Below are 25,855 nucleotides of genomic sequence, written 5' to 3' on the forward strand. Positions count from 1 at the left end.
ATCTGTGTGAATTACTCATATGGTCTAGGTTGCAAGACAGAAAGTTTATAGTCATGATTTTGAGTGGACTACTTTGCCATTTCGCCTTTCTTCTTTTTCTATATCTGTAAAAATTCTCCTTAGTATTGAACGTTAATTTCTTTCCTCCCACATTGTTTTTGGTGTTAGGTGAGAAAATCCTTAACTTTTATAGCTTTAAATAACTCTTCTATAATGAGGAGAATAAAGCCATCAAATGAGAACAAATATCAGAAGTCTTTCAGTAAATCCATAAAGCCCAAACACTTCATTTGCTTTGTGCTCAAGCCACATTTTCTTCCCAAGGAGTTCTGACTATTTTCTGAGCAGGATTTCACTGATTCTCTCCATATGAGGAGTGTCAGGTATTCTCACCCTTTTAAAATGCACGGAGAATCAGTGGTGGCTGGTGGCTTGTCATATGCCTCCCCGACTCAGGGGCTGTGGCATATTGTCTGGTACAGTGATTGCAGATCTGCCCACAGCTTCAGAGGGGCGGCGGAGCGGCAGACCTGACAGCCAGAAGCCAGGTGCCACCCCCCTGTTCTGCTGCCAGCTCGGTACATGCGCTGTGGGGGATTCGCTTTACCTCTGGGCTGGTGTTAGGTTGAGTTGTTTGGGATGGACACTGACTTATCCTACAGACTGAGGGGAGGGAAGTTACTTGTAAAATGACTGGTAATACAAAGAGTCTATAGAGTACAGAGAAAGTTGGGAATTAAAAATATATGTCTTCCTTTGAGTTTGTTCAGGCATATACCTGAGGTACAGTTGAGAATTCTAGGACAGGGTGAAAACAGACCAACTGAGATCATCAAGGAAACCCAGCCAACACCAGGCAGCCTGCAGTGCGGGTCCTTCTGGACCATGGTGGCTCTCAGACAGTATTTCAGTCATGCTGAGAGTTTCAAATGATTCTAAAGTTCTTCATTCATCACAACACTGAGCACTTGTTTACTAGGTATTTTATTAGATGTAGAATATTCAGAGATGAGTAAGACCATGCTTGTTCATCACCCTCGGCCCCTTACCTTACACAGTGGCTGACATAGAGTAGATAATCAGTAAATGTTCATGCAATAAATGAAAAAGAAGGCAACATAAAGTAAGTTGCATAATAAATGACGTAACATCATATTGTGAGAGAGTGCTCCTCTGGGCTGGAAGTGATCGAGAGCACTGCGTGGGAAAAAGGTCGCTTTTTTTTTCTTTGTGGGCCTTGGGTATGAGTATGACTCTGGAAGGCCCTTCTAGGTCCACAACAGGAGAGCGATGAGGAGATCTGGGAAACCAGGCTGTGCTGAGTCAGGAGTGTGGCGCCCCAGAGGGGGAGGCTGTGCCCAGAGGGTGGGCCCTGTTAGTACCAGCAGTCTGGTCTTCATTTCCCTCTGGGGGCAATTTAGCATGTGGGTGAGTGCACAGGCTTCAGAGAGACAACCGGTGTGAATCCTGCTCCACGACTTGGGCAAACTTCTTACCTTCTCTTGTTTTTCTCATACATAAAATGGATCTAATAATATAACTTGGAGTTGTAATGGGATTAAATTAGCTGTAAGTCAGAGCCCTCTAATGCAGTTCCTGATACGCACAGAACACTCAAAACTAACTCTTATAATTACTATTATTAGTCAACAATAGTTTTGTTTAGCAAGAAAAGGGATGTGGTCAGATTTGACCTCGGTGCTGTTGGGAAGGAAGGGTTGAAGAGATGCAAGGCTGGGAGCAGGGAAACCACAGAAGGCTGTCATGTTGGGCAAATGGGATGGGCTGAGGGCTGGATGGCACAAGGCAGGGGTGAAAGATGGTCACTGATAGATGGGACTTCAGCAGAGGACCAGGGGTGGTCGCTAATGAGACTCGAAGCGCGGGGACAGAAGGATTTTCAGGGGTGCTAAGTGGTCTGGTTTGATGACTAGGTGAGCGGCGGGGGTGTTAACAGGGCGAGAGAAGGCAAATTTGATTTTGAATATTTTGAGTTGAAGTATTGTTAGGATATATCCAAATATGAATTCATTTCCCCATCAAAATGGTTTTTGTGTTCCACTTAGCTCTCTACTAGGTTCCCTTTTTGCTACTTGTCAGAGAAAGAATGACAAGAATTTGTATATATATGTAATTTTGTTCTTGTCCTCCCCAGGGACACAAGACGATACAGAGGAGAAAGCAGGGCAGGGAGTGTGGCGGTGGGACCCAGTAGAGGCCCTCCTGCGTCCTGACAGGAGAGGGGCCCAGGACCGGGGCTCTGACTTGCCTCTGTTTCCTGTGGCTCCTGTGGGGGGTGCAGGGGCTGCGGCCTGGTAGCCAGGGTCCCCACTGTGGCTGTGTCAGCCTCCATCACCACAAGGGAGTTGGTCCCTTAGACCCATGAGTGGGCTTCTCAAATCTATCCTTTAGACAGTGTGGGACATGTGAGGAGGGAAGGGGTGGGAGGTGTTGGGGTGAAAAACAGATCTATTAATTTTTAGAACCACCTGAAGCTTTTTTTTCCCCCACTCCATTTTTCATTTTTGTTGACATATTGTGACTACTCAGTAGAGCTTCCTTGAGCAACTGCCAGTGTTGGGTGATATGCAGTGGTTCCTGAATGCCTGGATTCTAAAGGTATAGACTCCTGCCCTCTCCTCCCCACCCCGAGAGTCCAGTTCTGAGAAAGGCTTGAGAGTCTGTATCTTGAAAAGCTCTCCAGCTTCTTCCCAAGTATTGGCTGACTCCGGCACTTCTGTGCAGTGTACATGTGGTCCCTGAGTCCCAAATGCATATCGACAGTGTGTGCTGTAGCTCCTGAGAGAGATGTGGTCGTCTGGTTAAAGGCTATTTTTTTCTTTAGCTACCAAGTGGGGTTTGTAGCAGGCTCTTTTCTCACCAAATAGTGTACCTTTACACAGATAATGAGGCTGAGAGTCTGTTAAAGTTCTTGGACAAAGGGGAACCTTCAGGATTCGATTCTGATGACCCATATCGAGTTCTGTGCACACTAACAGCAGAGAAGTGGGGTAGAGGGACTTTATTCTAAGAGTCAAGGCTCGCTTCCCTCTGCCGGCCTCAGTGTATACAGGAAAGAAGACGTCAGGGTGTTGCCTGCCAGGCTGCATACTCCAGTGACCATCAGTTGGCCACGTGGATATGGGGACTGAATTCTCCAGGCAAAAATAACCTAGCAATTATATTAAAATATGTAGCAAAAGGCTAATTCATGGTTATTGTTCCAATTAAATCTATTTTAAAATTCAACACTTTACTAATACAGCCATTCACTTCAGCTCACTTTGTATCTAAGGCCTTCAGCTTTAGCTTTAGCCCTTTAGGGGATAAATTGGTTATGAAGAAAGGAAGGTCTCTTACAAGGTGGTGTTTGATGACAGGTAGTAGCCTCCAGGACTCCTGCAAGGAGACGAGAAATCACCGTGGTGGTCTGAAGTGTCTTGATGGTACCATGGAGGCCGTGTGATGTCATGTGGGCCTTGGATGACTGGAGGGAATTACGAATGTGGGGGAAGGAGACATTCCAGTAGCAGACCCAGCTGTATGTTCCTCATTCAGAGCATGGTTCCTGAGCACAGGCTGGCCATCCCCTGCATCTTTGTGTAGTCTCCCAAACTTTACATTGTTTATGATACAACTTGTATCATGTTGTACACGATGCAAAAGAGGGCTGAGGAAGTTCGGGTGCTTTTAGCCAGACCCTACCTATCTCAGTGGTCCTTCTCTGCAGAGCTAAGAAAGCAACAGAAATCATTGGCAGGCCTTGCAGAGGTGAAGTTTTTGCACCTTTATAGGCTGAAAGAAGGGGGTCTACATGTGTGACTCTGAAGACATGTTGGCTGGGGGAAGGCTGAGATTTCCAGTTTGCAACGTGGTGATTTATCCATGCGTTAAGCATCCAGAATCACACCTTTCTACTGGGTTGAGAGAGTTTCTCTAAACTTGGAGACAGACTTGGCCATGCTGGTTTTGACCACAGAATTCAGGTGCTGAGTACATGACTAGGGAAAGGCCTGGACACATACTGAGTTTCCCACTTTCTTTTTGCCCTCCATCGTCTTTCCTAAGTACACTGTATTTTTCAGTGTAAGTTCCTTTTTTCCAGGGCAAGGGGCCATATTTGGTGCTGCCAGTATTTTTTATCTAAGAGCTAGCCATCGCCAGAAAATTTCAGAAGGGCAGTTAAAAAGCCACACGCATTTCTCTCAATGGCCATGTACTGCTATTGAGGGGATTACCGGTTGGAGTGGTTCTGGATTTGGTGTCCTGGCTCTCTTCGTTTGCACCAGGAATGATCCCCCATGTCCAGTCATTATTATAAATCCATCTTCCTGAGACAGTCCTGCAGTGGGATGGAGATTAGACTAGACACCCCTTGGGTTTTCTTCTAAGTTGAAGCCAGTGATTTTAGAATGAGATGTGGTTCTAGCTGGACCAGTGACCATCCTTGGTCAGTGGGAAACGTGCCTAATATGAGATCATTGTGATGACCTTTAAGTTTTTTTCCTTCTCTCTGGTGGCCAGGGCACCTAGAAGTAGCTATTATACTGTTACTAAGCCATGTGATAATCTGGAATGTTTTCTCAAATACTGTCAATTTGTGAGGTCATTTCATGGGTATGACTTGAGTTCTCTGAGGGGAAGGGAGTCAAAGGAAGCTTTCAGTACTGTCCCCACAGAGTGCTGCCGGCCAGAGGGTAAGTTTCTATTGTCTGCTTTCTGGTTGGAAGAGAGGTGTGTGAGACCCGGGCTCCACTGGCAGTGCCTGTCAGCCCCATCTCACTGCCTAGACAGCAACACTCTCCCCCCTCAAAAGGCCAACCATCTGAATTGAGGGAGGTGTCCACTTACATTTCATTAAATGCTTATTTTTCTTTCAATTTTCCAGTAATTCCAAGAGCGTGCACAGTCTCCAGGTTACCGTGCAGCTCTGACGTGGGGGTGGCCCCTGTCCTGCTGCCGCTCTGACAGCGTGAGCTGTGGCTCAAGGGCCTGGGTTTGGTTTTGTTCCTCTTAAAGCAGAGATGACGGAGATGATAACCAGATCGAGCATGACTCACGATCTGACTTAGTCCCAGCTAAAAGGAACTCCACTGCACAGTTATTTACAGTTACTTCTTCTATTATCTTCTTTTATTTCTAAAAGGCCATACATAAAAAAATATATATATATATTTTTAACAGAATTCAGCATTTTATGTGGACTGTGAATCACTGGTTCGAGCCCTTCAAGAACTGCCTCTTTCACTCCGACTCAACGTTGCTGCTGAATCGGTCCAGGTAAAAACCCTGACAGCAGTCTTCAAGCTGGTGTGGATTAGGGCAGAAAAAGAAAAGCGTGAAAAATGTCCCTCTGCAGGATGTCTGAGACTCAGATTTTTCCTTTTATAAAGTTGAGCATTGTATATCAGGTAGCATTTTGTAAAGTTTTAAGGGAGAATGAAATGATTTTTAAAGTATTCAAATGTAATAGAACTGAATGAAATGTAAAAATACAAAGTCTGGCTGGTATTTTACTCAAAATATTTATGTGCTAGGCTCTGTGTTAGGCACTAAGGACACAGTGGTGAGTAGACAGGCTTGATTCCTGCTCTTATGGAGCTTAATCTACTGGGAGATGCGGATGCTGATCAAATATCAAAATATGGTAAGTCCTGGTTTTGACCACAGAATTCAGGTGCTGAGTACATGACTAGGGAAAGGCTGAGAATTCAGGTGCTGAGTACATGACTAGGGAAAGGCTGAAACACATACTGAGTTTCCCACTTTCTTGTTGCCCTCCATTGTCTTCCCTAAGTACACCCTGTATGTATTTTTCAGTGTAAGTTCCTTTTTTCCAGGGCAAGGGGCCACATCTGGTGATGCCAGTATTTTTTACCTAAGAGCTAGCCATCGCTGGAAAATTTCAGCGGTGTGCTCTGAGAAAATATAACAGTGAACCTGATCTACTTTGGTATGTTTAGGAATGGCTTTCCCGAAGAAGTGACAGATAAGCTATGGTCCAAAGTATAAGAACACCCAGTTAGGTCTGATTAACAATACTAACAAAGAACATCCTGGCTGTAAAATGGAGAGTGGATGTGGAATTGGGGTGCATGTGTTTATGGGTAAATCTGCACATGCAGAAGGGAATAGATGCGAGAAGAGAGGAGGGCAGGTGAGTAAGACTGTAGCTTGAACTAGGCAATGATGGCTGAGATGGCTGAGAAGTGGACTTTACTGGGAGGCACTTCAAAAGTAAGATTGACAGGACTTGGGGAAATACTGGAAATGGAGAGAGAGCAGACAAGGAATTATTCCAAGTTTTCCAGCTTGTGCAACTCAGGGCAAGGTTTGGACATCATGGCTCTGAGACATCAAAGTGGAGATATTAGTCAAATGGATATAGAGATTTGTAGTTCAAAACTTGGGAGGTGGCAATTGATGAATTGACTGGGAAAGAGGGCCCACAGACTATACACTATAAGGAACTTCAAATTTAATGATGGTTCAATTGAACTTTCTAAAAAAGTGAACCCCTGGGCAGTGCTGACTGTGAATAGAATCCCAGCAACTCAGATGGTCAGCTGTGTCTGCCTCTCAGCATGCTGCTGAGGGGAGCACAGCCACGACTTGGTCACCTACCCGTGCTTTGGCTGTACTTACTGGTCACATGTAGGGCAGCAAGTGGAACTCTGGGCTGGGGGACAGAGAGGGGATGGGGAGTTAGGGGTGGCCTTTGCTTCTGATGGGGAATCACCCCGAGGCTTCTTCAGGAATGTCTGGGGGTGTGTGGGGCTCTCTTGGTGACTAGGAGAGTGCTGCTTTTCCTTCTGGGTGTCCAGAGATGTTCCAGGTTCTGACAGGCTTGGTTTGGTTCCACACAGTGAGGAATGACTACCCTAATACATGAGGGGAACACGGAGATGAGGTGACAGGGCCTCAGGACACCAGGAGTGCTGTGAGCATTTGAAGTGAAGGAAGGTGTGTCTGGGGCAGGCCTTACAATAAAGGTATAAAGTAATGGAAGTAACTCTGGAAACCTGACTTAAGTCATTTAAAATCTCTTCTCTTCCCATGATATAAAGCAGATATTCCCAACTCTGCCCATTAGAATCACCTGGGGAGCTAAGCAATTCTAGACCCAGTGATCCCAGAATTAGACTAGAGGACGGCATCCTAGCTTCACCCTGCACACTGGAGCTGCTTGGAATGCTTCAATGTGCAAATAAAGGGGCAAAAGCCTCTACTAGGACTTGAACCTCATTCTGAACCTACCCACCCAGGTCCCAGGCCTTCTTCCAAAACAGTGGTTCTCAGCCTTAGCGCTATGTGACAGTCATCTGGGGAACTTAACTTTTATTAAATTATAACATACAGAAAAGCACAAGTATTTATAACCCTGGAATCAGCATCCAGATTGAGAATCAGAATGTAGCCAGCACCCCAGAGGCTACCTCTCCCTGTCTCCAAGTCACTACTTCCCTAAAGCCACCATCTGGACTTAACAAATGTAATCAAGTATTATGTTTTCTTTCATGTCTGGCATTTTTTATTCAGTGTTGCTAAGACTTCTTTGCTTGGTGAATTTCTGCCCTCAGAGAAGAGCTCTGACTTGCTAATTCTCAGTTCCTTTTATAGCTGCTTGTCTCATCAAGGATTCAAACAGACGTTCAGAGAGTATATGGTACGGTCAGTTCTCTGGCCAGTCACAGGAAGACAGGGCCCTTTGGATTTCAGCTCTGCGTTAGTTAGCATGGAGCTGTGCTGGGGAGACTGGGAGCTGCAGCCCTGTCATGTTTCAGTGAGGTCCCCCACATTTACCTCCCCCCTCAGTAAGGAAGAGTGCAGGGGTGGGGCCTGAACAGGAGACACTGTGAACTTCCTGTCTTCCTATTCCACACAGTTCGATGGCTTCCTTCACTTTTGTTTCCGCCTAAGCAAATAGGGCAGGACTCACAGTTTTAACTCCATTATTTTGTTTCTCTTTTAGACTACCCTGCCTTTAGAGCTTCCTCAGGTGAAACCAACAAGAAATGATGAAGGCAAGGGACGAGGGATGCAGTTAAAAGGGCCCCGAGGAAAGGGGTCCGTCTCTGAGCTGAAGTCTGCCAGCAGCCCTGTGTACCTCGGTCAGGACAGCCCAAGACCGGGTCCTTCACAGGGGTCTCAGAAACCCGCTTCCCCACTGCAGCTGGCAGCAGACCACCTGGAAGAAGAACTAGATCTGCTGCTTAGTTTAGATGCACCTATAAAAGAGGGAGGTAACGTCTCGCCAGACCAGACATCTCAGAGCCTGGAATCTGAGAAAGATGGCGATGTGGCTCAAGAAGAAACAGGTATGGCTTTCGTCGTATTCCCTATCCATTTTCTTGAATCGGGTGTTTTTGGGCGAGCAGCCCCATCATATCGATACATGTCTCCATCGGTGTCTGACATCGATCTGGCGTTGTCCACTGACAACTATTTCTGTGCTCAATCTCTGTTTCCCCCTGACCTGACCTTTCTGATAGCGTTCCTCTCACTCGATCTGTCAAGCTTCCAACACTGCTGCCTGCTCGATTGCAATATTAAACCTGGGGCTGCAAATTGAACTCGTGCTCTAAAAGGCATTAAGATGCCCTCAGCCCTGAGCTGTGCAGCAGCGGACCTTTTAATTGACTATCTGAACAGGCCAATAACTGACTCTCATTCTTCTTGCTTGCTATTTTGTTCTCCTTTTTTACAAAAAGAATGCTTCCTCAGCTGTGCATGTTCTGTGAGACAGGGACACACCTGACAGGAGAGGTCTAGGGCAACTGCCCCATCCACATACCACATTCGAGAACTGTTAATGACTTTCCAGGATTGCTACAATAATAAAAAGTGAGCTGTGAAATGCAACTTCAGAATAAGTAGGAGAGCATATCTCTACCCCATTTATTAATTAGTTTAGATATTATTGTATCTTTTTAGGGAGTGAGAGCAATAATTGAATGTTTTCCCTTGCTATAAGGAAAGTAATAATTAAGGCTGAATTATATAATGGAACAACCTGCTGGGGAGCTTTAACCCTCAATTTGGGGACTAATTGAAGTTGTTAATATTACTTTTATTTTCTCAGCTCCTGCAAACCCATCTGTGACAGAAGAAAAAATTGTAGAAGCTGAGCAACTAAGTACATCTAAAAATGTTACCGAGGAAGAGCTTGAAGACTGGCTGGACAGCATGATTTCCTAACAAAAAAGAAAAGCAATGAGAGAGAAAATGAAAAAAGTACCTGAAGCAAATTTTGGTTGCCTTGTAAGTAAGGGCGGGCCCATGGCTGTCCTTCAGGAGCAAGGCGGTTTACGAGCGCACCCCAAGCCAGGGCGCCTCGGCGGCTTCTGCAGTCAGTGCCTGCCTCTATGTTCAGCAGCTTCTGAAACAATACCTGTAAGAGGCTCCTTGCACTTATTCTTGGGTTTGGTAATCTGATTCCTTAAGGGCAGGTGATGTTGCCTCCTTGTTTCCAGCCTCCTTCCTCTGTGTTTACAGCATAGCAGGTATTGCTGAGAATAGACGCAAGGCGTGCATTTGGCCAAAATAAACAAACGCTGGTCTATGGATTTTTTTCTTTCTTGTTTGAAGGTTTTAGGCCATTTGTCTCATGTCCCTTTTCCCAGCAGTCAGTGTGGTTGCAGACTCATCCAGGAGTAGTGCATTACAAGAGGCCAAAGCACAGATTGGTGTGTATGACTTTATTGCAGTGGGCACTTCATTATATTTAAGGAGAGTCACCCAAACAGAGCAGCTCTACTACTTACAGGGACCATAAAGCATTACTCAATTTGGCATAAGATTGAATTTTTCTGAACTTTCAGTACAGTACTTTTCTTCTAATAACAGCAGTTGACAAGCTGTTACTGAAAAAAATTATATGAATAACCTTTAAGTGCAGTTTTGTAAAGTAAGACAGAGATCAATACAACTAATTAATGGGACTGTCTGGAACATAAAAAATTTGCATAGCTATATCTAAAGAGGTTTTAAGGCACTTAATCAATATTTCAGTGTCGACAAAGTGTGTGTGTTTGTATTTTTTTTTCCTCTTTTTTTTTAAAACTGCTTAAAGCTTTTCAAGCTGATTCTGGATACATTCACTATCAAGTACCATGGGAAAAATCAGACTGCAATTAAAATGGGTTCTTACAGTGCAGACCATGAGTCATTGGTGGGAACTGTCATGTGGCGTTGAAGTGTTTAAAATTTCAGGTATTATGTATTCAAGACTAAATACTTCTAGTCTTTTCCTCCATATCATCCATTACCTTAGAACTGAATACCTGAAGGCATTCAACTACAGATGCCTTGACTCTGCCTGTTTTTTAACATTTTGACAGGTTCCCTCCCACAGGGTACATCCATTAGGCACAGAAAACCAAATCAATTCCAAAGTATCACACACACTTTCTTGTAAGGGAGGCAGGTAGAAAATGTCACATTTCAAATATGTTGCAGAACTGTAAAAGAAGGGTTTTATCGCACTGGAAGCTACCCATCCAGAATGGTGGAGTTTTTTTTCATTCAGATTTATCCAAGCTGATCTTCATATTGTTTGCGAAAGCAGTCACCAGCCGGGAAGAAATCCCAACACCTTTCTTGGTACATCTTCCAGACGTAAGATTCCTGCAATAATGGGAACAAAGCATACTTCTTTTTAAACCATAGTAAGCTAAGTTTTTGCTCGCTCACTCTCCCGTTAGCAATATGGATGGGGATTTATACGAGGCCCAACCAGTACCTTCTTTCTAAACTCCACTGCAGGCTGTTTTAGGAGCAAGAAGTCATTTTTCCTCCTTCTGAACTGTCCACCACCTGCCCCCTTCCTCCAAAAATGCAACAAATTCGGTTGGTTGTCTCTAAAAATACTTAAAGGTTTAGCAGTTGGCTGGTTCCATGGCATCTGTGACTGGTAGATGGCAGAGGCATGCGTGAGGAGGAAGGTGAGTGCTAGCTCAGGCAGATGCCTGGCACGCTAAAGCCAGATCTGGAACCAGCTGCCTTCCTCCTTGACATTTGAATGTTTGATAAACTACCTTTTCTTCCCTTGTTCTGTCTTTATATTTCTTTCTCACACTTAGCCACAGAAGCCCTTCTGGCACATGCTCTCACTCACTCTCACACCCACACCTCGCGTTCCTGTCACTCCCCCCACCCCCACACGGGTCAGCACCTTTCTCTGGCTGCCTGGTTTTGCTCCGCTGCTCCTGCTCTTTGTTTTAGCCACCCACTCAGCTCCTCGTTGTCTTTTTTTTCTATAACGTTCTCCCCACCTCCACCTATTCTACTCTGCAGCAGTAACTGTAAGGGTTTAGAAGATGTCAGTGTTTGTTGGGAAGGATAACCAGGAGGTCTTTGGGCATAGTTTGGAGTTGCCCTAGAATTTTGCTTCCTTTTTTTTGTTGCATAACCTTTTTAATTGAAGTATTGTTACCATGTAATATTTGTTTCAGACATAAAAATTTTGGCTTAAGTCCTAAAAGGGTGGTGGGAAAATGCATGTAGGAGACTAATGGGGTCATTTATCTATTTCAGGTGTCCTAGGTGCTACTGAGACTTGAGACTTAGGAAACTCTAATACAGATGATTCATAACTAAAGACATTTTCTCACCTGACCTGTGTGCTCTGTTTCATCTTTATTAATTAAATACATCAGGAAGAACCTGGAACAGGAAAGAAGGTGTAACAAATGAGAAAAAGACAAGTTAGGAAACCTAAGTTCATTTACTCAAGTAAACTGGAGAGAGGGTTATGCTGTGTGTCATACCTTTTAGAGTTGAGGAGATGTGGCATAATGACACAAACCATCATTTTCTAATAATAATCTCAAAATTAGCCTTTTTGTGAAGAGAGATCCTTTTTAACATCTCTAAACCTGGAGCTAAGAGTATATGTGCAGAAGCAGTTTGGCTACCATTAAAAAAAAATCCTAAACAATAAAATGGCAACTACAACTCTTACCATACAATTTTTAGTAGGCCAATTTATCATCTTGTAAGAATGCAGAATTGAAATGATATATGTATGTCTCAGGGATATGTCAGAAAGGTGGAAAGTATTAAATCTCATGTTGTATTGATTCTTCCAGAAATATAGTTTTGTTCTTATTATAGTCAACTGAGAAATGCTGGCGTAGACATATCTAACCAGTATGTCTAAGGTTTAAGTCTGTTTGTCTGGCATGTACAGGTGTCCCAGGGCTCTGGGACTGATCTCTGAGCTCGAGTTACATGAGCCCCTCAGAGATAGCTTCCAAAGGAACCAGGCTCATGCCCTTCAGGAAAAGGAGTGTGAGGCTGATGGTAAGGAAGAGAAAGTAGAAATAACATCCTTCGGAGGGTGGGGAGAGCCTGACTCCCAGATCTTGAATCTTCTGACAATATTGTTGGGTTTATAGCTTCAGATTGTGGCCCATAGTAGAGGCTAAATTCATATTTGTTTCTTCCTCTCTTTTTCTTTCTTAATCTGATAAAGAAGGCATCACCAGTATCTTTAGTTTGAGACTCAAGCATGTGGCACATTATTCCTTTCCGAGCACATTTATTTGACAAAGCACCATTTTTAGGGGGGCATTTATATTGAAGACGGAGAAGGGGTCCCAGCCCAGATAACACCCTTCCACTCTTCTCTGTTCCTTTGCTGACACATGGCCACAAGCTCACTTTACATCCATCCTGATGCAAACTCCTTTTAAGTCATAACCTGAGGAAGGATATGTTGAAGTTACTGTTCAGAAACATGTGCTTTTGTCTTAATATCTTTTTGCTAGAATATGAATTTGCCAAAGAGAAATAGCAAAGATACAACACCTTTCCCCAGGCTAGGACTGTTCCGTTCTAAAGAAAGATCAGGATTTCCTAAAGTGCAGACAGAGAGGGAAGGGCTAGGCTCAGTAGGTTTTTCTTTTCTTGAAAAAGAACACTTATTTAATCTGAATTGTCAGGTAATCTGAATTCTTTCTAAATTCTGTAAGTTTCATAGGCAGTCCAGGGAACCTAAGAGGATCTGAGTTACCTATTCTGGAGTGAATGCTTTACCTTAGACAAAATGAAATTTTAATTATTTGCCAGGCCTTAGGTGCTGGGTTAGAGCAGTGTGGACCCCCCACCCCCACCCCAATCCAAATACCACACTCTCATGGAACTTTTGTACTCCAAGGAGAGGACAGACTTGGTGAGGCCTGAAAATTGACCATGGAATCCAGCAACATGCAGGTCCTCGGCCGCCTTGACAAGAGCAAATCTGGTGTGGTCGGGAGGAAGGCCTGCCTGGGATGTGTCACAGGAGGGAGGGAATAGAAAATTGGGGCCACAGACTTTCTTCTTCATTTAGGATTTAAAAAATAACATTTGTGTAGTGGTAGAAAATATCCAGTAGAGAAAGAGAAATTGTTGGAGTTATGTGACCTTGAGAAGGGATGGGAGCTAATCCCAGGTCGAGGGGCTGACCTTTGCGAGGATCAGGAATTGTACACAACATATCTGTCAAACCATAGGGACAAAGATAAGGCTCCTGGGCACTCCTGTCTTCCTGATTATCCTCTCTAGTTCTCTGAAGTTATAGAGGCAACTTATGACATAACTGTTTATTTTACTCTGCCACTCCTTCCCCCCACCCCATGACTAAGAATACTCACAAATAGTTGGCTAAGTTGTGCTCTTGTAAGGTATGTGTTTCAAAACCATGAGGGGTCGTGTCAAAGTAGTCATTGCCAATCCCACAGATGAAACATTTAGTCTAAGAAAAATAACAGACGCAGCAAAGGCATTAGTATTAGTAGGTGTGACATTATCGGCAGGGGAATAAGGAAGATAATCTGAGTTCACTGAGAGATGCTGAGAAATATTTCTCTTTAATGTCTTTGGCTATTAGTCTTCTACTCCACAGAGTCACGTACTGAGGTCCTAGCTAGCTGAGGATACTTGCTTCTGCCCAGGCTCAGGACATGGTGGAGGCGGCAGGGCAGGGAGCAGAAAGGAGGGTGTAGAGCACAGAGGGTGAAGCAGAAGAAATGGCCAGAGCTGGTAGACAGGTTCAGAGAAGAGGACAGGTGTGGAAAACAAACTCTGCTGGTAATTCTGCCTCAGGATGGCCTTAAGTAATAGGACCTATTTTTTAAAAATCCATTTGCTCTGAGATACAGAAACAGCTGTAATTAGAACATTTACCTCCATATCTTCTCGTACTTGTTCCTGCTGGTCTCTTAATTCTCCAAAAGCATCAATAATAAGACCTGGAATTTCAAATACAAAGGCAGATAAAATGTAAGTTATCTTGTTAGTGGTTCAGGGTAGAGGAGTAGTTGAGGCTGGTTTGTTTTGGAAAAAATAAATTATCAAGCTAACGTAGTCAAAGCAAAATCAGAAAAATACTTGTGTTTTCAATGCTGCATCTGGCCAACCGTTTTCCAGTGCTCCTCTTACTCTGCCTTCTGCAGTATTCTATGCCAGCGCCCTCGAGGTTCTTTCCTCTCCTCGAGTCCCTGCCGGTTCTACTGTTTGGCTTGGCCATCCTGTTATCCGTCTTCCAGGGGCTCGTCCCCTCCTCCTTGCCCCTCAGGGGTTGATGCATGTCAGGTTTCTTCTTCCATTTCTTTTGCTTTTCTTTCTGGGAAATTTCCTCAACACCCACATCTTGGACCACCACCACCGATGGATCCCATTTCTATTGTTTCATTTTATTTTTGTATTTATTTTATGTGTACTTATATTTTTCTATCCTATCCTACTCCTGACATGTCTTTTAAAACACCTATTACAGTTGACTGCTTATTAGCCTTCAACACATGCATGTCTTACAGTGTCTCAGCTTGGCATATGCAAACTAAACTCATCGCTGTCTTTCTCTAATTCCTGATAAGCTACTGACTGAAAATATCAGGACCAAAGAAGAAAACATGTATTGCATTCTCACAGCTCTCCTTTATGCTCCTTCCCCACCCCACTGCCTGGGAGGAAAAGGACAAGGGCAGGAATCACGAGGCGGCAGGAGACACCTAGGATGCAACAGGAAGTGATCAGGTCAGAGTGGGGACTGAAACGAGGGGGCCATCTGTAAGAACCCTCAAGTTTCTTGGATCAGTGCCTGGATCCATCTTATAGCCAATGCCTCATGTAGTAGGTGCTCAATAAATGTTTGCTGAATCAACAAATACATGAATGCACAAACCTCTTACTGTAAAACATTGTCACAGATGCAGAAAGGTAATAAGAATCATGTTTATTAAGCCCCACTGACACACACAACAGAACAGGGAGCCATACCTTGAATGATGGCCAGCAGGATGACAATAACAAAGAAGAAAAAGGTGATGTCGAAGACAATGCGGTACATTTCATAGGGGTCACCGGCGGGGTCTTCGATTTCATCGCCGATGCCCCCTCCAGCTCTCACTCCCACGTACATGTGGAAGAGGTAACACTAGAGAAGAAAAATAACAGCAGTTCAGGTAAAAAGTCCCAGTTTTGCTTTTAGCAAGGTGGTTGACTCCGTCAAATAACTAAAGTGTGGAGGCAGGAGAAGGGCGCTCTTCACTAATACCAAGTCTTGTGCTGTTAACTGCTGTCCGCTATAACCTCTGGTGAATCTGGTGTCTATAAAGACGGGAAAGATGGTTGTTACATGTAGCCTTTAAAAGAGACATTTTCTGACCCATATGAGAGAATTCATTTAAGGTGTGTACGAGCTAAAAGAACTTAGGTCCTGATCAGCAGAGCACAGGGCAGATACTAGTTTTCCCTTATTCCATCTCAAAGTGCCAGCCTGGGCTTCTGACCCCAGGAAAAGGCCACCTCTACCTCTCACTCTCCGTACACCTGAGAGGGCAGGGAGCTCTGCAGCTCCTCAGATAATGGGCTTTCCTCCTCCCACGCTGTGTGCGAGCCGAGGTGGGCATCCGGGCGCTGGCTCAGCAGTGTGCCTCCCTCTCCTGCCTGGATGGGTTAGGTCCAGAGGGAAAGGAAGTCTCATGACTGGAAAATCAAAAGCCAGGGAGGTATGGAGACAGGAGCTGGTCACACTAGTGCCAGCCCCCAAAAAGCACAAGGAGTTTTTAGCCAGAAGGTGTTACTCATTTTCTACAGAAATGACCACAGGCTGGGGGCAGCTGCTACTAGTCCCAGGCACACACCTTCTTTCCCTAAAATCCGGTCGCTGTGAGCCTGTAGAAATGCTACTGCAGGTGTGCTGGCTCCCCTGACCTGTGCCCTTCTGGCTGGTCTGAGGGGACCTCCTTCCCACCAAAACTGATCTGCTGCTCTTAAATGTTTTCAAACTACAGTGGCTATCCTAAAAGAACCCCACCAGCTCGCTGAACTAAATTAAGCATCAGATGCATGAAACTTTACTCCTAGCTCTGAGACAAAGAAAAAAAGCTTGACTTCACCCAACTGAGATTCAGGTCATTCACCTTTAGCTACAGGTTGCTCACATCTTTAACAAATGTAGATGAATGATGACCTGTGCTGCAGGGCGTTTGCCCTTCCAGGACACTGTCCCTTTGGGACTTCTGTATTCTATCCTCATTTCTGCTGGGCTCCGGAACTTCACCACCTCACCCACTTCTCCAAACCACCGCCACCTGTCCCTTCCCATGAGGCTGGGGACCAGGTGGCCCTGCTGCGGGCACTCACTGTCATCATGTCATCACACTTCATATCAGGCTCGTTGTCGTCCTCACTTTTGTTGTAGAACTTGCGGAAGAAGTTGAAAGCCACCACCGTGTAGAGATAAACCACCACGGCCAGGAGACCGACAGTCAGAACCAGCTGGGAGTGAGAGGAAAGATGAGGGAAAGAGGGTGGGTCTTCACCTTTAGGTTCGAGGGAGATGCCAAGGAAAGGGGAAAATGAAGGGGGTTGCAACGGAGGCTGTCATACTGCAAATGAGAAGAAAAGGAGCATAGATAGATAGAAACAGGCTGTGGGGAAAAAGTCACATGGGTTATTAGGACTAAATTATCCATCCCCCCCCAATTCCTATGTTGAAGCCGTACCCTCCAGTACCTCATAGAATGTGGCTGCATTTGGAGACAGCGCATTTACAGAGGTAATTAGACTAAAATGAGGCCTTTAGGGTGGGCTCTACTCCAGTCTAACTGGAGTTCTTTCAGGAAGAGGTGATTAGAACACAAAAAGACATGAGACAGCTGCCTGCCCAGAGGGGCGATCTAGTGGAAAAGCAGGGGGGCAGCTGAGTGCAGGCCAAGGAGAGAGGCCTCAGAGAGACCCAGCTGACCCACACCTTGGTCTTCGGGCCTCTAGAATTGAGAGGAAGTAAGCTTGTGTTGTTTAAGCCGCCCAGTCTGTGGTGTTTTGTAATGGCAGCCCAGGCAAGCCGAAACCTATGTCAACTACAAAGGGATTTAAGGGTTGAGTAGTGAAGGTGCTGAGGAGGTCCCTTGGTTTTTGTTTTTATAGAGATAGCAGTTATCTGAGGCTTCACGATGCCCCTTCCACTCTAAGGCTGCTTCCCAAGAAACTAAGGGTTCTTTTGACTGGTGGGGGGTCCCTACATTACACTTAAAGTAATCATGAACTGGGTGATTCTCACAGCTTTGAAGTTACTCTAATAATTATTTATGATGGTGGAGCAAAATGAGATTTTTTTTATCACCAAGAAATCTGCTGAGGGCCTTTGCAGGGGTCCGATGGCATGTCTTGTTTCCTGGCTTTTGGAGGTACCATAAATGAGGACTATACAGGATCTCTGGCCTTTTTGAGGGCCGGGGTGTTGAGCTGGAACTCTGAAGACCAACAAGATAAAATCTTTGCCCTCAAGTTTCTATGCATATGGGGCAGGCGTGAGTGCTCAGAGAAGTACCAGAAAAGACATTTGCATCGGCTTCTTGAACGATGCACAATAACCTACCCGACCTCGGACAGCAGACCTCACAGAAGGCAGTTGTGTTTAGAAAAAAACCTGGGCTTTGCACCAAGGGAAGAAATGGGCTAGTTCTGCCACTTAGCAGCTGTGAGACTCTGAGGCTTATTTCTGTTATCTGCCCAGTAAACGTAACATCACCTTATGGGGTAGTTGTGAGCTCGTCATAGCACCTGCACATGGCACCAGCCGGGCACATTTCATACAATCTTGCCAGTTTATTCATCAAGCCCATAAGAACTTCATTGTTGAACTTTCCATTTAAGGTACAGGTTTGTGTAATGCTATTAAGCCAAATCAATAAAAATTGAAGTGTCAGTATCTGAGTAAAGGAGAAGAAAATAATTCTAAAAGGACATATTGTAGAACTGGTGTTCCACAGATCACACTTTGGGAAACATCGCCTTTAGAGACCAAAGCTTCCCCAAGGCCTACCTGTAAAAATACGCAATGTCCTTTCTTGCAGGAACAGATGAGAAAGCATTTTAACACTCTTAAAGCAAGCATATGTATCACAAGTTCTGTTACTCCCTCCCCCAAACTTTGGCTTCTTGAATGTGGCAGTAAATTTCTGTCTCTAGCTCTACTGCATTCTTTTTACCATCAACCAAAGTAAGAAACAGTTAGTGTTACTACTACCAGACCCTAGAAGAAGGAGACCACCAATACCTGATAATCCAGCACCTTTTATTTTAGAGCAATTAAAGGTCAACTGGACATTTTTTTTCCTGGTTGGAATCTTTATTTTTTTTAAGGTGTACATGTATTTAAGGTATTCAATGTATTGCATTGCAAAATGATCACCGAGATCAAGTTAATTAAAGTATCCATCGCCTCACACAGTTACCATTTCTCTGTATGTGCATGTGGTGGAAACACTCAAGATATACTCTCCCAGCAAATTTCAGGTATATGATACAGTTAATCACCATGCTTTACATTAGTCCCCAGAATCTGTTCATTTTACAATTGAAAATTTGTACTCTTTGACCAATACCCCCCATTTCCTCCACCCCTAAGCCCTTGGCAACCACCAGTCCACTCTTAGGTTTTATGATTTCAACTTTTTTAGATTCTACATATAAGTGAGATCATATAGTATTTTCAATTTCTGTGTCTGGCTTATTTTGCTTAATAATGCCCTCAAGATCCATCCATATTGTTTTAAATGGCAGGATTTACCTCTTTTTTTTATGGCTGAATAATAATCCATTTTATGTATTGTATTTTCTTTATCCTTTCATCCATTGATAGACATTTAGGTTGTTTTCACATCTCAGCTTTTGTGAATGCTGCTGCAGTAAACATAGGGGTGCAGCTATACTGATTTCATTTCCTTTGGATATATACCCAGAAGTGGAATAACTGGATCATATAGCAGTTCTATATTTAATTTCTGAGGAATCTCCATACTGTTTTCCAGAATGGCTATACCAAACTGGGCACATTTTAACTTCCTTTCTCCCTCTCCTATACAAAAGTTGAAAGATGTGAGGGGACAGGTTTCATTTATGGAGCTGCACTTAATGAAGAATGAAACATGAAGGAGTTTTAATTTGTTAACAGAAGGAGCCACTAGGGGATTTTAATTAAGGGATTGACCCTGACAGTAGTGTAGAAGACAGGCTGAATACTAATGAGACTGGATATAGCAATGGTTTATAGATACAGACAGACATACACAAATACACATATGTATATATAGGCATAGTTATACATGTCTGTATACTGCATAAATGTGTGTGCCCTTGCATATGCACATATGTTTCAGTCATTGGTTCTCAGTTGGAAGCATGCATCAAAAGTCCCTGGGTAGTTTTCCAACCACATATGCCTCTTTGCTAAGCCCCAGGAAGTGTATCAGGTCCATGGAGAAGGGGTAAACCTTAAAAAGGTCTGCAAAGTGATTCTGATATGTCCATTACCTTCCTCCCTCCCCCTCTTCTCTGGTTGGTCTAAACATTAAGTTTCTGAATCAAGGTCTTAGGCTTCTTAAGTGATGGCTGCAATTTTGCAAAAAATCAATCACTATTAGTTCAAGTAGTAGTTCAAGGTTTGGTACTGTTACTGGCTATTTTTTTTTCTTTTCCTGTCCTTGGATACACATAAGTCCACACTGTTCTGCAGCAGTATAAATCCAATACCTGTTTGCCATTGTGAGTTACAGATGACAGAATTGTCCTCAGTGTCTTGAAGCCCATTGCAATATCCAGCAGATGAGCCGCAAAGAAGAAGTTGTTGTAGTGACCCAAGATGGACATGGTTGTATACCAGGCAAGGTAGAGAAAAGACTGAGGAAACAGAAGAGACTTAGCAACTTTTCCAGGCATTCACGCCTCATGATGCACTCATTAAGCCATTTTTGCTCATCTCTGGGGATAAAGTGAGGATAGAGGGCATTTAGGTGCTGAGGTACTGTGACTGGCCTAAGAATTGCCTAGTGAAACCCCATCTGCCTTCCACTGGCACAGGAGAGCGGTGTCCCCCTGCACAGTAAGGTCCTCCACCTTTGACAAGCAATCTCTGAGCCTTTCCTGGAACTCTGCCCAGCTTGTTCCCTTGTGGCATTTAATAACATTCCTGATCCCGGGGTGCAGAATCTTGTTTTCCCAGATGCCAAACTTACGTTGTCAGTAAAAACAACTCCCAGTTTCCAGATATGGTACTTCATGTCAGTGGAACTCAGCCTAAAGGGGAAAAAATGATTTCAAAACTTATAATGTCAGGATTTAGTTAAGTGTTTAATAAAGGGAAAAATTAAGTTTTCTCTCTCAGGTTTAATAATCTAAATATGGTTATGAACCTTATCAAGTTGTATGGGTTCCCCATGAGGCTGAGAATGTCTGAATCACACATCCTGAGTTTTTAATTAGTCTTTCTTTTTCAGCTCTGCTAGGCATAAAAGTTGATAGGTCTTTAAATTTGCCAAGGCAGTGCTCTCCCAATATGTGAGAAACCAGCAGAACACCTCAGCCAAACCAGTTTCAGGAAAGAGCAAAGATATGTTGCGGTCTTTCCCTCTAGCACATGGAGAGGGGCTGGGAAACAGGATCCACAGTGGCCCGACTGGATTTTAACTCTAGGCTCTGTACCATGACACCAGAGAGGCTGCCTCTGCTTTGGTCTCTTCTACTGGGCTAAAATCAAGGGCATTTTTGTCCAAACCCAGGAGTTCAGCAATGCGTTCCGCTCCGTAGAGATCCCCATACTTGTTGATCACCTAAAGCAGAGAGGAGGACAGGGTGAGCACGGGCCACGTGTCGCCATCAGTGTTTTCTCTAGTCCTGATGTCTTCAGAGCTTTGCTACACTCTGGGCTCTTCCAAGGGGTGAATAAGGGCATGATTCAAAAAGGACATGACTCAAATTAGGCAAATAAAGATGAGAAGGTGAAAGCTGTTTTCCAAGCTGGTATCTTCTTGTAGGGGAGGAAAAAAGCTAGCATACAGAAAACAATGCTTGTTTTCATCTGTTTAAGACATGAGTCTAAGAATGAAGCCAAAAACCTATATACTTTCATATAAAACTCCTTCTATGACTTACTCATCTCAAGATACCACTGTAAAGTAAATATTAAATCTATTCACGTTTGCATGCGGAGAACTTAAAAAAAAATCCCATTCCTTTGGTGGTCATGGAGCTCACCCCCACCGGCAAGGCATACCTTTCTCTTTACAAACTTGTCCCAGTAGTTATTAGGAAAAGATCTGAAAAAGAAAATGAAAAAGCGAGGTTCTTAACATCAAGGCAAGCACATCAAGAAACTTAGCAGTTTATATCTGTGTGTGTGATCTTTTCGGTTTTTGTCATGTTCACTGAAGAACGCTAGACTGAATTTTAGACAGTCGCCACAGGTCTGATTCAGGCTTTCACTAATTTGTATAGACTTCTGAAACACCGGGAAAAGCCACTCTGCATTTTCTACCTCAAAATTATGGTTAGGAGTCAGAGATTGTGATGACAGACTAGATGGAAGCAGGTGTTTCTTGATCCTTTCCTTGATCTCAGTATGACTAGAAACAAAACCCTGCAGGAAATACATACGTTCAGCTTTCATTCACTGCATACCTACTTTCTGTTGGCAACAGAGGTAGGTGCTGGGGGTAAAGTGGTGGAACTGTAGACAAAGTTGCCAACTTTATCAAGTTTGCAGGCTGGGAATCACCTTTAGCTCATTTATGTCAGGTTTACTTAACCAGAGTGCTCTTCCACTATTTTCTATTGTCATATACCTCCTGCGGGGCCTGGTCTTATCAGGGAATGAGATCCCTCTGTCCTTTGGAGGTGGTTCCTTAGACCACACCATCTCTAACCCCCCTGCATGTTTTAGGTGTGCTAGCAAAAACCAGTGAAAGTATTGCTCTCCTCTCCAGAATGACAGCCTTCCTGGGCAGGTTCCTGGTGAGGCTAGACTGAAGCCAAGGAACATTCTCACTTCTCTTTTCCCTTATTTGAGTCATTCTTCTTGGCTCTGCAACACAATAATAGTCCCCTATCCTATAAAGACCGTCCACATTGGTGATGAGGACGTTCTATTCATGGACCTCCCAGAAGAATAACTGAGCAAATACCACCTCTCTCTAACAAGGTGGCAATCTTAAAAAAAATTTTTTTTGGATAGTTAAGGCAGTTTCTTAGTCTTAAGCATCCAAATGGCACTTAAAAGCAAAAACAAATGCTGGGGTTAGAGACTTCACCAGTAACAGATCTTTATCTCTGGGGGACTAGAAGTAATTGACTTTCTTGGTACATTTTTCTGCTACTTGATTTTTTTCATGTATGGCATTTAGAACCTAAAACAAAACAAAAACCAAGCCAGGCTTCCTCTGTCCGCACAGGTATCCCCTTTCTCTTAAATCTTTTATATAAATTGTAACATACAATTTCAGTCTCAGTCACATTTTGTTGTAAGCGGGAAATTTCACAAGTCATGCTGAAGGGCCACTGACTGGAGGCTCTTGTCTAAGCCCTTTCACAGGTGTGATCCCGCGCTGGTGTGGGTATTTTTGTCCCCTGACTAGGTATGAAGCCCCTTGAAGGTAGAAAACATAATTTTACTTGGTAATATTTCTTCAAGTGTGGGGCAGACAACAGGACCTTCACAAGGGAAATGCATAAATAAGTGATACATATATATACATGGTCAAAAACCCCCTAAAAACCACGATGCTCAACCCCTTGAGAAATCAAGGAAATGCACAATGAGCTCTATTACACACCTATCAAATTAGCAGTTATCTGATGATAACAAGCCGACAAAGAGGCAGCGAACTAGGAACTCATATAGTGCTGGTCAGAATGTAAATCAGGGAAACTATTTGCATAGCCTACTATTCAGCAAGTTCCTCTCCCAGCCTCTCCGCTGGAGAAGATGTAAAGGAAGTGTTCACTGTAGCACTGTTTGTAATACCCAGAAACTGGAAAGAGTCAAAATAGCCACTGTTTGGAAAGTGGACAAATATGTAATATATTAATATCATGAAAAATGTTTGTTTTGAAAACGACCAAACTGTGGCTACACACAATACAGGTGAGCTCCCATTTGTAGTGCTAAACAAGAGTCAAAGGTCAGTACAATACATATAGTATAATTCCATTTATATAAAGTTCAGAAATAGTCAAAACTAAACAATATGTCTAGAGACATATTTACCACATACCTAAGTGGTAAAAATATAAACTAAAACCTAAGAATGAATGGTGAGGAGCGTGGCTGGCTGGAGGCTAGGCAGGATGTAGCTGGGGAGGGTCACAGCTACGCCTGGAAGCTTGCAGTGAGCCATTCTTTAACCTGTGTAGATTATTTTATTATTGTACTTGAAAATATACATATACATTTTGTATTTTCTTCTACATGTGTATTTAACAATATAAAAATAAAATTAAACAGGAAAGCTCTTCATGATATGGAGTTAACTGTACTATGATGCCATTATTTGAAACAATTAAAAATTTTAGAAAAGCTATTCTATTTATTTATGCATTTCTCTACCCATGGACAGTTAAGCCATTTCAAATTCAAAAATTTAGCAAATATTGTTGGGACATTTTAGTGTACTCTTCTCATTATCTCCTTAGGAGAAATTTCTAGAAACTGAACTGCCTTTTTACTGGACTCTTAGGCCTCAGACATTAGCATTACTGATAACTGCAGAAATCTTACCAAAGAATTACACTCTTTAATAGTATCTAAAATTTCTGTAATGCAATAATGACACATGGTCAGATGGCTCAGTGTTCCTTTCTTTCCTTCTTTGAGGAGATTGGCAGGGAACTATAGGCAGGGACAAGCTTTTGATTTGCATGCCCACTATTTTTCCCCCCCAAAGAGAAGAGCCTTCCCTTTCTAGGGACTATTGTGCCTTTGTAGAACTAGCTGCCTCTCAGTTTGTCTGATACCTTTGGATAAGGAGCAATTTTCTTCCCCAGGGTGAGGGTTGCGTATTTTAATTGGTACAGCTAAGAGTTTCAGCTGAGTTGACACAGTCAGCTTCATTTACAAACTAGCCCTATTTCTTTACTTTTCTTTCAGCATATTAAATTTATCTTGCAACTCTCATTTTCCCAGAGGTGAATACCCTGGCATTACCTTTGCCAATGGTGATGGCCATTTTTTTGAACAGGTAGAGAAAGGGAATGATGACTAGCTTGATGTCTACCTTGTGACAAGCATGTGACAAACATGCTTTGATCTTCCTAGGCTGAAGGTGGTATTCCTATCCCTCTATTAATTAGGAGGAAACCGAGGCTCAGAAGGCTTGATTACTTTGCTCCAGTTCACAGACAACTCGGTTACAGAGCTGACTTGGTACCTAGTTCTACTTTTAGAATCAATGCTCTCCACACCACAGCAGTAATTATACACCTGCCTACTAAGACTCCACAGGCCTTTGCATTCCCACCCAGATGGTCCTATTTTAACTGCCCATGGAACTGCCTATTGAATTATATTGGGAGGCATTCTATTGCCAACTAGCTATTTGTTTAAGGAAAAGCCTTCAGAGATGGTGCTGTCACAAGACTGCTGTGCCATATGGGGACTCTGGAGAAGGTGCTTAACTTATCCCTGAACCTCTGGGCCAGGGAAACACCCAGTATGACTCAAACATGGAAAGATAGATTAAGTAATATTGTACTGGACTATGTAGTCTTAATTAAATATGCTCAGCACTTCCTGGTAGTATTCCTGGTAATGACCTCCATTGAATGCACAGAGATACACACAACAATCTACTAAGAAAGGCAGGAGAGAAAACAAGCCCTAGAAATCAAAGGAAAGTTTCTATAAATCAGGCTCCAAGGCTGGTGAAGAATGTGTTGTTCTACTGATAGTGGACACCGTTTTTTCTCTTTGGGGTAGGAATGGGGGCACTTACGGTGTGTTGATGACCAAACGGTCCCATTGCCCCTTGATGTCATCTTCAGAGGGTTGTTCAGTGATATACAGCCCATCAAACTCCAGCTTCCTGGCAATTTCTTTTTCCCTTTTGAATACCACCAAAGGAACCTAGCAGGGAAAGACACTGGTTACTCAGAGAAAGCTTTCTGATTCAAACACTCCCTTCCAAGCATTTCTCACAAATTAGTGTTCCAACTTCAGGGCAGCAAAGCCAAATAAATCTCTTCTCACTTGTTGCGCTAATATACTTCCTTCTGCAAAAGCTGATCTGATTTGGGCCACCCTTTAAGGCTTGGGTTCAACAGTCGATAATACCACAAACTAGACTCCCGAGCCATCCTGGTGAGAAGGCCGTGTTCAGACGAGTCCCTCAGATGAGTCTTAGATTTCTGATGACTCCTAGGCTAGAGCTGAACCAAGACTCAGAAAGAACAATAACTGATTCTCTAGTAGATAGGTCAGCCACAGGAACACTATGAAATGCTGCAATCCCCTTCAATGGCTAGGGTCATTGTCGTCTCATGGCTGTGAAGTTTGGTTGCTGAAACATGGTTTGATAGTTAGAAGATACTCTGG

At 43.5% G+C, this 25,855-nt stretch overlaps 2 protein-coding genes across 13 annotated transcripts in view; one reads left to right on the top strand and one right to left on the bottom strand.

Moving 5' to 3' along the window:
• AVEN (apoptosis and caspase activation inhibitor) overlaps positions 1–25,855 on the top strand; it is a 246,445-nt gene that overhangs the window by 175,761 nt on the left and 44,829 nt on the right. For 3 of the 5 annotated variants that reach the window (XM_036887602.2, XM_036887603.2, XM_036887605.2), the window contains 3 exons: positions 5,185–5,280; positions 7,973–8,318; positions 9,083–9,564. In XM_036887602.2, the coding sequence (XP_036743497.2) occupies positions 5,185–5,280; positions 7,973–8,318; positions 9,083–9,198 (558 nt within the window). In that variant the 3' untranslated portion in view covers positions 9,199–9,564. Of the gene's footprint in view, positions 1–5,184; positions 5,281–7,972; positions 8,319–9,082; positions 9,565–25,855 lie in introns of those variants that run through there. The other 2 variants (XR_005025244.2, XR_005025245.2) reach the window with 1 other exon arrangement.
• RYR3 (ryanodine receptor 3) overlaps positions 9,373–25,855 on the bottom strand; it is a 515,713-nt gene continuing 499,230 nt past the window's right edge. For 5 of the 8 annotated variants that reach the window (XM_057488647.1, XM_057488649.1, XM_057488648.1 and 2 more), the window contains 11 exons: positions 25,257–25,387; positions 21,545–21,587; positions 20,974–21,101; positions 20,508–20,568; positions 20,026–20,172; positions 16,633–16,767; positions 15,265–15,421; positions 14,170–14,234; positions 13,638–13,738; positions 11,613–11,664; positions 9,373–10,626 (listed from right to left, as the gene is read on the bottom strand). In XM_057488647.1, coding sequence (XP_057344630.1) covers positions 10,531–10,626; positions 11,613–11,664; positions 13,638–13,738; positions 14,170–14,234; positions 15,265–15,421; positions 16,633–16,767; positions 20,026–20,172; positions 20,508–20,568; positions 20,974–21,101; positions 21,545–21,587; positions 25,257–25,387 — 1,116 coding nt within the window. In that variant the 3' untranslated portion in view covers positions 9,373–10,530. The other 3 variants (XR_008992553.1, XR_008992552.1, XM_057488650.1) reach the window with 3 other exon arrangements.

Source organism: Manis pentadactyla, chromosome 11, assembly GCF_030020395.1.
Source record: "Manis pentadactyla isolate mManPen7 chromosome 11, mManPen7.hap1, whole genome shotgun sequence".
Taxonomy (NCBI): domain Eukaryota; kingdom Metazoa; phylum Chordata; class Mammalia; order Pholidota; family Manidae; genus Manis; species Manis pentadactyla.